This window comes from Candoia aspera, chromosome 13 (assembly GCF_035149785.1).
Source record: "Candoia aspera isolate rCanAsp1 chromosome 13, rCanAsp1.hap2, whole genome shotgun sequence".
NCBI lineage: Eukaryota > Metazoa > Chordata > Lepidosauria > Squamata > Boidae > Candoia > Candoia aspera.
This window is the reverse complement of record NC_086165.1, coordinates 12,255,931-12,269,290: the sequence shown is the minus strand read 5'-3', so window position 1 is coordinate 12,269,290 and position 13,360 is coordinate 12,255,931. Positions and strand designations below refer to the sequence as shown.

At 41.3% G+C, this 13,360-nt stretch overlaps 1 protein-coding gene across 4 annotated transcripts in view; it reads left to right on the top strand.

Moving 5' to 3' along the window:
- The window catches only part of ZFAND6 (zinc finger AN1-type containing 6), a 51,889-nt gene extending 42,489 nt beyond the window's left edge, over positions 1 to 9,400 (top strand). For all 4 annotated transcript variants that reach the window (XM_063313847.1, XM_063313846.1, XM_063313844.1 and 1 more), the window contains 2 exons: positions 5,661 to 5,774; positions 8,269 to 9,400. In XM_063313847.1, coding sequence (XP_063169917.1) covers positions 5,661 to 5,774; positions 8,269 to 8,417 — 263 coding nt within the window. In that variant the 3' untranslated portion in view covers positions 8,418 to 9,400. The remainder of the gene's footprint in view (positions 1 to 5,660; positions 5,775 to 8,268) is intronic.
- Positions 9,401 to 13,360: the final 3,960 nt, after the last annotated feature.

The following is a 13,360-nucleotide window of genomic DNA, read 5'->3' as shown; positions in this document are numbered from 1 at the left end:
GTAATCCAACACAACTGGCTAGGATGGCGGAAGCTAGACTAATCCCTCAGTTCTGCCCTGAACCAAAATGCAGCTTAAGCCACACTTGTTAGCTTTCTTCATGCAAAATTCCAGAAGTTGCATTCTCACAACATGCTACTTTTGTTTAGGCTTTATCTTGATTAATCTTTCTGTGGTTGAATCTCTTGTGTGAACTTAGCCCCACTTGGTAAGTTTATCATTTACAGTAGCCTATTGTGCAAACTCAGATAAGGGGTTAAGCATGTTGCGTGAACCCCATTGTGTTGTTCAGAGTCATCCTTAGTAAGTCTTGTGCATTGATCGATTGATAGATTGTGTGCCATCAAGTCATTTTCGACTCCAAGGAACCACATTGATTTTCTCCATGATGAAACTCTTGTGTATTCCATGACCTAATATCTACTGCTGCAGTTGCAATGACTGCCCCATGGCTGTGCCTTGTCAACATACAATGTAGCCTCATTTTCAGAACCTGGCCAGATCTTGGTTGAGTTAGTACCACCATAAGAGAGCACTTAGGGAACTCTGTATGCTCCCCCTAAAGCTCTGGAAACGAAGGAAGATACTGTAGAACACAACTGCAATTTAAATCTACACATTCCTTTATGTATGGACAGAGACTAAATTGAAAAATAATGCATACAAAACAAGTAAATAAATTAAAAACCCACAGAACCAAATAAGGTATATGCAGAAATCCAAACAGGAATAAAAATAGTGATAAGCAATAAGGCGATAACCATACAAACCTGCCATTTTGGTCCCCTATACAGTGGCTGGCTGATCCAAGCTGTGGCAAGTTTGAGCCCAGAACGTAGTGATTTGCTTAGAAACCTTCACTAGTAAAAAATGTGCACTCTTGGACTCAGTCCAACTCCTACACTTAGCAAGGAGTAGGTGCAATAATCTGGATCACTGGTTCTGATGTAGTTCGCAGTGCAACAAGAGCTGAGCTATCATTTCAGTGGTGTCACCTAAGCATAGGCAGGGGCAACCATGGGCAGGGGCCAGTGTGGAAGTAGCCTACCCCTAGAAAGCACAGCAGTATATTGGTTAGCACCTTTGGTTACCAATTTGTTCTGCTGTTTTGATATGTATTGTTTTCTTTTTGTGATTGTTTTTATTTATTTTTTACTTTTTATTTATTTTTCAAATTTTGCCACTGCCCATCTCTCCCTCACAAGAGGGACTCTGGGCGGTTTTTAATTTGTTTGTAGGCCACCCAGAGTCATCGTGCGTTGGGCAACCATGCATCATGAATGAATGAATGAATGAATGAATGAATGAATGAATGAATGAATGAATGAATGAATGAATGAATGAAATTGCCCATGCTATTTATGCTTCACAAAATGCACATAGGAGTATTTTAAGATTTCATCACTCCAGGGGAGGTCAGTAGATACCAGTAGCCACTAACCTCTTTGAGGCCAAGCCCCTAGCTCAATTATTATATGGCGTACAACTTGGACCACCCCCTCAACCCTGCCCCACTGGAACTTGTTCAGTCTAAATTTTTAAGAGCAATTTTCCAAATGCTTCCCTGTGTCCCCAGTGCTTTACTATACATGAAGGCTGGAATGTTGAGAGTGGAGACTAGAACATGGCAAGCTGTGTTACACTACTGGCTGAAGCTGACATTTTTCCCTATAGTCTTAGTGCCACTGACATTAGAGGACAGATTTCAAAGTGGGTGGAAACAAGCAGTTTACAACAAGCTCTCTCTCCTGGGACTTTCTCCTGCTTACTTACTATCTCTACGCCATGAGCAAGCAAGGGCCACGCTTAAGCCCCGTTTGTTCAACGTAGACCATCAAAGGGATGCTGGTAATACCACTCAGCTTCCCATGGCAGATAGCCTGAGATATGCTCTGGCACCAGCTATGTGTCTCACAGAGCTTTGCATCCCAAATCAGAGAAGGGCCTTCACCTTAGCCTGATGTGATGCTCTCCCTTTGGCACTTCTGGCCGGAAGATATAAAAAGATACCATATCCACTTCAGGTATGTCCCTGAGACTCAGGACAGGTCAAAACTATTAAACATGTTCTTCTGTATTGCCAGTTTTATGCAGAACCTTGAAATGCTCTAATTACCCCACTCCTGACCGGCAAAACAGGATTCATCAATCAACAGTATAAGCAATTTCTACTTTCCGACATCAACCCTGAAATAACACACAAGGTTGCCAGGTTTTGTGTGGCAGGATGCAAAATCAAAGGCGAAGAATAATTAAGGGCAACTAAACCTGCCTGAATATGGATAGCCAGAAATGGCTCAAATTCAGCATTAACCATTGGTTATTTTTTAACTTTTTTTATGCTTTGCTGTGTACATGCCACAAAAGTACAGCTTTTGTACTATATTCTTTCCAGGTTTGACGTGGGTCTGCAAGAGAAGTTTATAATCCTCAAATACCTTTTGGATAATTTGATTGTTTTATCTACCGTTTTTTTGTATTTTTACTTTATGTTGCTATTTTAAAGTTTATACTGCCCGGATTGCTAATTTTAATCTCTTTCTCTTTTTTCACACATGTGTAGCCTGAGCAAGCATCTTAGCACTTTTTGATTTAATAATCGTGTTTTAGCCAAAAGTCTTTGCTTGTATGTACCTTCCCTACTCACCCTGATATTATCGATTTAGTTTTGGATATTTGATATTGGAATTCCCTTGTGATGGTTAATGACCACAATAAAGTTACTGTATTTAGTTTTCACTGGCAATAAAATAAATCTGTCTAAGGAATGTTACTGAGATGCCCCTCCATCAGGCTAGAGGGTAGGACAACTAACATAGTTAATGTAAAGACCTTTCTGTTTGAAGGGGAAAGTATCTTTGAAAGGTAGTGGGGGATGTGGTAAAAGTTCCTGGAAGCAACATTTGGAACTTCAGGGCTGTCCGCTTGTAAGCGGAGGTCAAGGTCCTGTTATTTGGCCTCAGAGATAAGCTATCTCTATAGCTTTACAAGTGATCCATCTTTGGGGCAAAGGACTTAAGTTTGGGAAGTTTTGACCTCATTGGTTTGCAGAATGGCTTGTCTATCTGCAGCTCACAGAATGCCCTCAGAATCAGTTGCATCTAGAAGATCCAGGATCTATTCACATTTTCAAAGAAGCAAATTAAAATCTTGGGATAGGTAACTTCAGCCCTCAAGAAGTTATGATTTATTGGCAATTCTAGCATGGCCAGAAATCAGAGATGCTGGAAGGAGACATGTCCGCCACTCTGCAGGAAAATGGTCAGGGAAGATGTAGAACGTGGGTAGAATACCCTTTGCTTCACTTTTGTCTTTCAATTCCTGTTTTTTTCAATATCTGTAGGAAAGGAAACGCCAAAGCGGTGTTGCCAAAGGGAAGAAATTCAGCACTAGTGAACTGAAATTGGGGGAACTTGCTTTTCTGGCAGCTGCTTACTGTAGCATTAGGGCTTCTTTTAGTCAAATCCCTTCTGCTGGGATACTTCCTTGCTTCCCTATGCTGTGCTCATTGTCCCAAAAGAAACAAGGAAGATCTGTGGCTGGAACGAAGGACCTGTTAAAGCACAGCCACAGGCTTGAGACACCTGGTGTGGCTTTTAAATAATCGATGTGTCTCCTTGTGGTGTCCCTATTAGCACCTGCTTTTTAAAAATGGCTTGATTTTTCAAAAGACGTTGACTCTGTGATGACAGGTTCTCAAGAAATTCAGAAACCCTTAGAAACAACATGGTGATTCTTTACATGTGTGCTTTGTGCAGATTCATGCAGGCACATAGCAACTGGCCATAGTTCACTATTTTGCATGCTGGCAGTCCCATGGTCAATTATCTGCATCTTCTGATAACATGAATCATAGGTAGCCTTCTTCTCCATTGTTACCGCATTCTTAATCTCCTCTTCTGATTCTGTGGTCCTATACTGTGATTTTTTTAAAAAAAAACTTGTTCAAATGGTAGGGAAGACAGAGATTCATGAGTTCATGTCCCTCTTATGCACATTTAGCTTTACTATATTTGGGACCATTAGAAGTAGGTGTTGAGTTCTAATTAGGAAGCTTTTGGAGTTTCTGCCCACTTAATGGCCATCAGTTAAGAAAACAGTGATGGATGAATCTCAAGAAAGCACTTTGAAGAGCCCAGATGCACAAAGGTAATCTAATTCTTTGACATCTGTTTCTTGAGGTGACCAGACCTTGTGTAACTTGTGGACCACAAGGCTAAAATGAAATCTTTCAGCAAGCCTTCCTGCCTCTTTGCAGCCACTTCGAACAAGAAACAGTGTTTAGGGCTGGGCATCCATTCTTTGAAAGATCTTCATGCCCGCCTGCCAGTTCTCCTCTTCTGATACTCGACTTCATTCCCATCCCCAGAAGACAGCGAGAGGGGGAACAAAACATAAAGTTAATATCTGATGCCGAGGAACTGTCTTAAGTTGAATCAGCTAATTCATCTTTCTGTTTATATTTCCTCTATGCTGACTATGACAGCAACTTTCCAGAGTCCCTTAAAGATGCCATACAAGGGCTACCCTTCAAAAGTGAGGGCATGGTTCATTCTGAGAGCAGATGTCAAGAACTTTAAGGGGTGAAATGAGTCTCTTAAACATCAGCAAGTCTTAAGACACTCTTTCTGATCCTTAAAAAAAAAACTCTAAAAATTACAAGAAAAGAAAGGGTGGGGGGTATAAAAATTTAAGGACCCTACCAATCTCAAGGGACTCTGGAGCCCACAGAAGGGGTAAAGCCTTCAGACAAAACTTTTTGGAATCCAAAATTAGACTTTCTAATTTGTTCTAACAATTTCAGTTGTTCACCAAAAAAATAATGGTTTATATTTCAGTTTGGACAGCTACCTTGAGTGTCTTGTGCATAGCAAGGTAGAGTATAAATTGATGAGGATGATGAATATTTTTTCTGCCAATGTCATGGATCTATTTTCTTCTATACAAAATATGGACTCTTTCATTTAGCCCCAGTGCTTTTGGAGATGGGCTCTTATCCCAAAAGAGCTGGATTCTATATTCAGAAATCTTTACATTGGGAAGTAAATAATGTTGTATTTTTTATGAGGATGGCTTTGCAACCTTTACCAGCAATCAGTGTTGAAAATGCCTACAGTTTCTTCCCTTATTGGTTACACGCAGCCTGCTCCTTCTTTGCATTTGGGTAGCAAAACAAGGATATATCTTGATAACCTGCTGGGCTTCCAAATCTGAAAAGTTGAGTGAAGATTTGATATTGAGTCATTCCTCTGCAGCCATTTTTTACAGGAGCAGCATTAAGTTGCATTTTAACCCTTCATTCTCAATGTTATCTTTATTTTACATGTCCTGGGACCAGCAGGAGGTTGTGGGGCCTTCATCTTTGGAGTGTTTTCAGAAGAGACTGGGCAGCCATCATTCATGGAAGATTTCATTGATTTTCTTGCACATTGCAGAGGGCTAGACTAGATGATCCTTGTGATCCTTTCCAACTCTACAATTCTAAACAGGATTTTGAATTCTTCATAGAGAAAATGGAATAGATGGTTATGATTGAATGGCAGAGGAACCAAGGTCGATTTCCTGGAGTTGAAGCCCCAGGACTTTGGATTTGAACTGTGCTAAGTTGGCTTCCAAATGTTCTGGCTGTTTCCAGATCTTTCTCCATCTTTTCTCTTTAGCTTCAGCATCAGATAGTGCAGAACCTTCCTCTGAAGAACAAGGCAAATCGCTTGACAAACCCAAACAGAAAAAAACTCGTTGTTTCATGTGCAGAAAGAAAGTTGGTCTTACTGGTAAGTTCTCTTCAATTCTGTCATTTGGAAGTTTGAATTGAACAGTGAGCATAAAACTGGGCTGGCAGCTCATGGCTCACATATCAGAATACAAAATATAAAATACAGAACAGTAATAAGACCATGTATTACAAAATAGAGTAAAAGGCAAAACTAAAAGAAAATGCAAATCTTATTTGTATCCCCCCTACAATTTACCCCAGTTAGATCTCTATATGTAGTTCTCAATTGTACTGTTTAGTTTAGATAAAGAGTCGTATTATATGTAATTTTGGGGTTCTGACCGCACATAAATATATTGTTTTAATGTAAGGATCCCAACAGGCTGTTCATCTAATGTGTGGTCCAAGATACTGATCTCTCTCTCTCTCTCTTATACAGTTGACATTCAAATAATATATGTGCTATGTCCTCTGTTTCTGGAGCTCCACAAATATAATTATTTTGTTCGTCATAAGGGACTTGGTTAAACCTTCCATATTTAGCCATTGTGTCCAGCTGTTCACGTAAGATCTGCCGCTTTTGTGGCTTCAGAGTTCCCTTGAGTGAGAGGAGGGCGACATTTCAAATAAGTAGATTTGGGGAGAAAAGGGTTAGCTATAGCAAAAAAATGTCTATGTTCAATTACAAAGTCTTCTGGCTAGCATTTTATCCTTTCCCGGGGGGCAGGGGGAAGAATGTGGTGGACAGAAAGGGGTTGTTCTTATTGTCTAAGCTTTGTGTGATGGTCAAAGAGGTGCCTTCTATCTTCTTTCTCTGAATGCTTTTTAAAAACTCTGATAAGGTTGTTCAGGTCAGTTTTATATAAATTGTGCTGAAGCTGAGAGAAAAACCTTTTATGGAGGCCTATTGTGTTCATGTCAGCACATCATTTATAAATGATGCATAGATCCCTTTGTTTGTTTGTTTTTAAAGATTTTTTTTATCCCACCAAGGAAGGCAATATACCTAATACTCCTTCCTCCTCCTCTTTTCCCCACCACAACAACCCTGTGAGGTGAGTTGGGCTGAGAGAGAGGGACTGGCCCAAGGTCACCCAGTCGGCTTTCATGCCTAAGGCGGGACTAGAACTCTCCTACTACGCCTGATTGGCTCTTGGGCTAAGAGAGAGGGACTGGCCCAGGTCACCCAGCCGGCTTTCATGCCTAAGGCGGGACTAGAACTCTCCTACTACGCCTGATTGGCTCTTGGGCTGAGAGAGAGGGACTGGCCCAAGGTCACCCAGCCGGCTTTCATGCCTAAGGCGGGACTAGAACTCTCAGTCTCGTGGCTTCTAGCCCAGCACCTTAACCACTAGACCAAACTGGCTCTCCAGTGTACAGATACAGGTATAGATATAGTTTACAGTGTACAGATATACATAGATACAACAAACCTGCTCTGATCTCACCCAGCCTTCAGGGGCTTAGAATGATTTCCATGGTTGTGGTATGCAAGGTCTGGGGAGAGAAGATCTCATAGGACTTCGAGTTCCATTTAGAATATCTTTCTAAGTTCCTTCTCCTCCTCCTACCTTAGAGTGGGGGATGCTGCAATGCTCATAATCTGCTTTAAGAACATGTTAGATACTTACTAAAACTGCTATTAAGTGACAAGGTTCCAATCTCAATCAGAAGGAAAGGAACCATGGGCAAACTTCAGGGGTGGGGAATTGCACTTAATTTGTCGGGGTGGGGACAGATCTAATGTGAATGGCGAGATGGCACAAAAAGGGGGGATTGAAATAAGGGGTGGGAGTAGGGCAGGAGATTCCCATTTTTCCCCATTTTGGAATGGTATTTGTTCTAGGACTCATGCAAACTCCCAGACAATATTCTTCTTGATCGATGAACCAGTCAGTTTGATTTTTGAAGTAACATCTTGAAAATCACAATGATGTTGTGAAAGATCTTTTATTTTCCCCTTCCAGAGTTGTCGACTAGGTAAAGCTTTTCAGCGGATTTTGTTTTTATGCACAATTATTTCTTGCAGCAGCTTTTTTTTCTGAGGTTTAATATAATAATTACCATTTATATGTTTGGTCTCACCATGCTTGCTTTATCTTATAACTTGATGGGAACTGATAAGCTGTCTTATTTGAAGGGTGAATAAGGAACAGTTCTCCCTGTTGATACCCACCCATCAATACTACAAGGCCGGGAAAGGAAATAGAAAGTGTTTCAAGCAACCTTCATATTACCCATGAGAGCCAGCTTAGTGTAGTGGTTAAAGGCACCAGACTAGAAACCAGGAGACTGTGAGTTCTAGTCCCGCCTTGGGCACAAAGCCAGCTGGGTGACCTTGGGCCAGTCACTTTCTCTCAGCCCTTGGAAGGAGGCAATGGCAAACCACTTCCAAAAGCTTGCCAAGGAAACTGCAGGGACTTGTCCAGGTAGTTGCTAGCAGTCAAGACTGACTCAAAGTGCCCCCCCAATGCCCGGCCCATAAAATCAAGACACCCAGACCTTATACTTTCCTAAGACCAGACATTTCAGCTTCTGTCCTTTCTTTCCAGGGTTTGAATGCAGGTGTGGAAACGTTTACTGTGCTGTACACCGTTATTCAGATGTCCACAGTTGTTCTTACAATTACAAAGCTGATGCAGCTGAGAAGATCAGAAAAGAGAATCCTGTAGTTGTCGGGGAAAAGATTCAGAAGATTTGAACTGCTCCTGTAGCTGGAATATTAAAATGTTTGACCATCTGCAGATGAAAATTGACTTGAGCTTTTTCCCCTCCCCCTCCACAAACCCCCACACATAACCCTTTCACTTTTCTGCCCCGTCCCTTGTAGACTTCAAGAACATAGAGGACAAGTGTCCCAAATCATGCATGTCATCAAAACCATAGATTTTTTCGCCCCTTCTTTTAGCACATGACAAGCCGCCACCTTTATTTCAGGGTTCTTTTTTTTTTTGAGTTCCTACAGATGAAGACATAAACTTTACACATGTGATCCACCATGAAGGGGGTCTATGGAAGCTGGTGAATGGATACCATGGCTATAAAAGTATTTTCATTTTAAAAAAGAATTGAGTGCAGAGGGCTTTCTCTAATACCACCCAGAGTTGCGTTGGAGGGCATCCATGCTTTTCCCAGTTCTCATACTGAACGTGCATGCATTAACCCAAGACACTTCTGTTCGTTTTGTATATAGCTTTTCTTTTTCTCTCTGCGGCACAATTGCCCCTCTTTTCCCCCTCTTTGGGTAATGCCTTGTATGGCACAACTAGCAATCAATAACTGAATGTATTTAATCATTAAGGCTGCTTGGTTTCCCGCCCTTAACAAAAATTTATACACATGTTATCATAATAGCTCGTTTGCACCCACTATCTATTTATGTATGCATCGTTCGCATCCGAGTGTGTGAGAGAGTGCTGAGTTGCTAAAGCGTGTGTGACTTTTTCTCTTCACAGATATTTTCTAGGTTTCTCTAACCCCCCCCCTTTTTTTTCTTTTTCTTTTTCTTTTTCTCCTGTGTGCATGTTGAGAGTTTGCCTGCTTGCAGATTTCCTTGGGAATTGTGCTATTGGGTCTTTTACGTGCACCAATACGAAGAATGAAGAACTTTTAACTGTATTGTATTTATGTTCATCCACGTCTTTAACTTTGATTAAAATAAAATTTTTAAAAATTGGGATTGAGGATTGGCACTTGGTACCTGTTGCTTTTTACAAGTATGCACGCATCCGTTTGTGCCTGGAAGAAGGATGGAAGAAGAAGTAATTCAATGCAAGTCATTGCACTGAAGGAAAGTGAGTCAGATTTGATTAGCAACTACAGCAGAGCAGTGTCAGTGTTGATTTAAACTACCTTGACGAAAGCCGTATTTGAATATTGGACTGAAACAGATGAGTCTGGGTTCAAATGCCATAATGTCACTGGTTAACATGCAACAATTTCAGCCTTTTAACAAGGTGAGCCTAACTTTTATCAGAGAATAAAAGAAGGAAAAAGGGATTTAGAATAGATACGATAACCCGCCCTCCGCCCAGAAACCAACAGCCTCTAACCATGTTAAAAACTTAACTGGTTGAAATATGGGCTTGAAACTAATGTGGTTAATGGGAAGGACCTTTCCTGGACAGTGTTCATGTGCAACCCTTGTTTTACAGCTTTGCTGTAAGAGTTAAAATGCAGCTAGAGAAAACCCTTAGCATAGGGTTATCCAGTGGTATCCTTTTATTTTTTCACACTTGCTCTTCTACATTGAAAGAGCATGTGGGGTAGGTGCACACATGCTGTCTTCCGGCTTCAGCCTCTTTCCCCGGATTTCTAGAGGTCCTATCTCTGAAGAGAGATGCATCTTGATCTTCCTGCCTAAGCATGAAGTACAAACACAGCATTGTCCAGTTTTCTATTTGGAGCTTGAAGTCGTCAACTGCAATCTACTGGGGAGAAAGGATTCCGAAGTCCAGCGTGTCTTATTTTTGATGAAGAAAAGTCACCTCTTACCTGCCCGGACATCGCTGCTGAACAATTGATACGCTTGAGAATATCCTCCAAGCCTTTTTGCAAATAGTTGCTGTCTTGTAATTTTATTACAGTCCTGCCTTCTGGAATTAAAATAAGTTTGCTCCGATATTCTGTGGGCTGTCCTCTGGATAGATAAAAACTTCCCGGATTTGCCATATCAGTGCATACTGCTTTCTTTATATTCTGTAATCAGCCTAGATGAGAAATGTTTTTGTCGAATTTGAACTTCTACAGTATGTAATAAAGGGAATCAAATTGGATAAGGATTTCTTGTAAATAATGGATTATGATGTTTTGCTTTATTCCCTTTCTAGTGATGCATATTTGTAAGGAAATTATAGTCCTTCAACTAACATGGATTCAAGGATTGCATGGGATTGGCTATTTGTATATTTGTGTGTGTGTGTATTCAATTATATGCTGCAAAAATGCTGTTTATTCATTAACAGCATTTCTAACCAACCCAATCATAGAGGATCCTATGTAATGTGCCACAAGGGAAGCAATCTGCATGTAAAAAAAGGAAGGGGGAGAATTGGCTTCCAGATGGAATGTGCTTGGTAAAATTTTTAATAGAATATGGAAATCGCTGTATTGGCCCAATACAAAAACCCAACAGCAAATACTGATTTCAGAAAGGAACTTCGCGTGGCCAATAATGATTTCTGCTGTTGGATCTGACTACAGGGAATTAGGGAATTCTCAAGAAATAGCCTTAAGTTTTTAAAATGTATGGTTATGGAATAGTTAAAATGACAGAGACTGGAAGAGGAACCCACTGCAGAGAGAGAACACATTTTGCATGAGAATGATTGCAGGTTTAAGTCTTGCTTTAGTTGAAAACATTTTAAAAAAGGAGTTGTAGGACTACATAGACAAATGATGTTAGGATGAACAGACTTAGAGGTGTTAAGACAGCCTTGGTGCAGTTCAATTCATCAAAGCTCAAAGTAGCTTGTTTGTGTTTAAGTTTCAGGTTGCCTCAAGATTGTAGGGACAGAGAGACAAATCTCATTTTTATAGGTATTGTGCTCAGGCAACTGGCTTACACCATAGGATTTTGGGAGTCCATTGGCCACAATAGGAGCCTCAGGCTCTTGAGATGGACAATTGGAGCTGATACCCCAGAGGGGAAGACTGGGTTCACCTATCACGGCAAGTCATGTGGTTGGTTTGTTTCTGGCCTAGGTTAGGCTGGGTGAGCCAAACCATTTCTTGTTTGCAAAGTTTTGCTAATGGCTTTGCCATTATTTATTTATTGAAAATGTTAAACCACCCAATAGCTGGGTGGTTCATAATAAAACACATCAGAAAATACAGTTTGAATGAAAGCATGCAATCAAATGCCAAATGAAAATACACAAACTGGGCAGCAACAAGGTGGTCATTCAGAATCTAAAACAAATTAAAAGCCAATTGAAAAGCCTGGGAAAATAGATCTTCACCTGGCACATGAATAGGGTGGGTCCCAGTTGGGCTTCTGAGGAAGGAGTTCCATAAATGGGGTACCACCACATAAAAAGCTCCCTTGGAGAGACCCATCTCACCTCCTTTGGTGGGGAGGGCTTCATTAGAAGATCCTAAGGTCCAGGTAGGTCATATAGGAGAAGGTGCTCCTTCAGGTAACCTGGTCCTAAGCATTCAGGGCTTATAAAAGTCAAAACCAGCTCTTTGAACTGGGTCCAGACATGGATCGGCAGCCAGCATAGATGGCAATGCACTGGCATAATATGTTTGTATCAGCCAGTCCCTTTGAGCAGTAGCTGCTCTATTTTAAACTAACTGAAGATTCCAGACCATTTTTCGAGGTATCCCCACATACAATCCATTGCAATAATCCAACCAGGAAATTTCCAGAGCATGAATAACTCTTGTGAGGCTGTCTCTGCCCAGGTGAGGTCTCAGTTGGTAAATCAGCCAAAGCTGAGGAAAGGTGCTCTGTGTCACCAAGATCATCTGGGCCTCTGGTGACAACAATGGATCTAAGAGCACCCCCCAAGCTGTGAACTTGCTCCTTTAGAGCAAGTCATCCCTCCAGGATGACGGCATCATTCAGCTGGACAGCTGCACCCTCCACAAGCAGTATCTCTGTCTTTTCTGGATTGAGCCTCATTTTATTGGCCACCATCTAGTCCATTACACTACCAAGCCCTGGCTCTTAATGTCAACCACCTAACCCACGTTAGATGAAAAAGAGAGGTAGAGCTGGGTATCACCCACGTACTGATGACCTCAGTCCACATTGCTGGATGATCTCTCCCAGCAGTTTCATGTAGATGTTAAAAAGCATAGGTGATAAAACAGAACCCCGAGGGACTCCATAGCCTAACCACTATGAAGCAGAATAATAATACCCCAGCACCACCACCTGGAAATTAGTATCCAAGTAGGCAAAGGACCTTTGCAGTACAGTACTCCACATTACAACTCCTAGAACCTCTTCAGAAGGATACCATGGTTGAAGGTATTGAAAGCTACTGAGAGGTCCAAGAGAATCAATAGGGTCACACTCCCACTTTTGCCCAGCACAGGTCATCCTCCAGAGTGACCAAGGCAGTTTCTGTTCCATAACCAGGCCTGAAAACAGATTGAAAAGGTTCTAGAAAATCAGTTTCATCCAAGAGAACCTGGAGTTGATTGTCCACCACGGTTGGAGTATCTTGCCTAGAAAAGGAATATTGGCCACTGATCTATAATAGTTTTTATCCTCTAGGTCCAGATTGTGTTTCTTCAGAAGTGGCCTGATCACTTCTGCATAAAATGTTAATTGCATGTTAATGAGTTTAGCTGGGGAAAATTAAAAAAAAAATCCAAGGCTTCATGTGAACCTAGTGTCAATACATGGAAGACTGTGAGAAATATGCATGACAGCATTTAACCATCCTTCCAATGGAGCTGTTTCTGTCAGGGAATCTGGAAAGCACTATGCCAGTTTCAAACCTGAAGCCAATACCTTAGCATTACAAAAAGGAAGATCTCTGGCCAAAGTTTCCTGGTGGTTCGAAAGCGGGGAGGGATGCATCTCTCAACCATCACAAGTCCTTGTTCTTTGATTTCTCTAGGCTGAATCTGCTGGAGAAGGTTCTAGGAGGAATATGAGTGAAAGAGGGAGGCTGCAGCTGTGGCTGC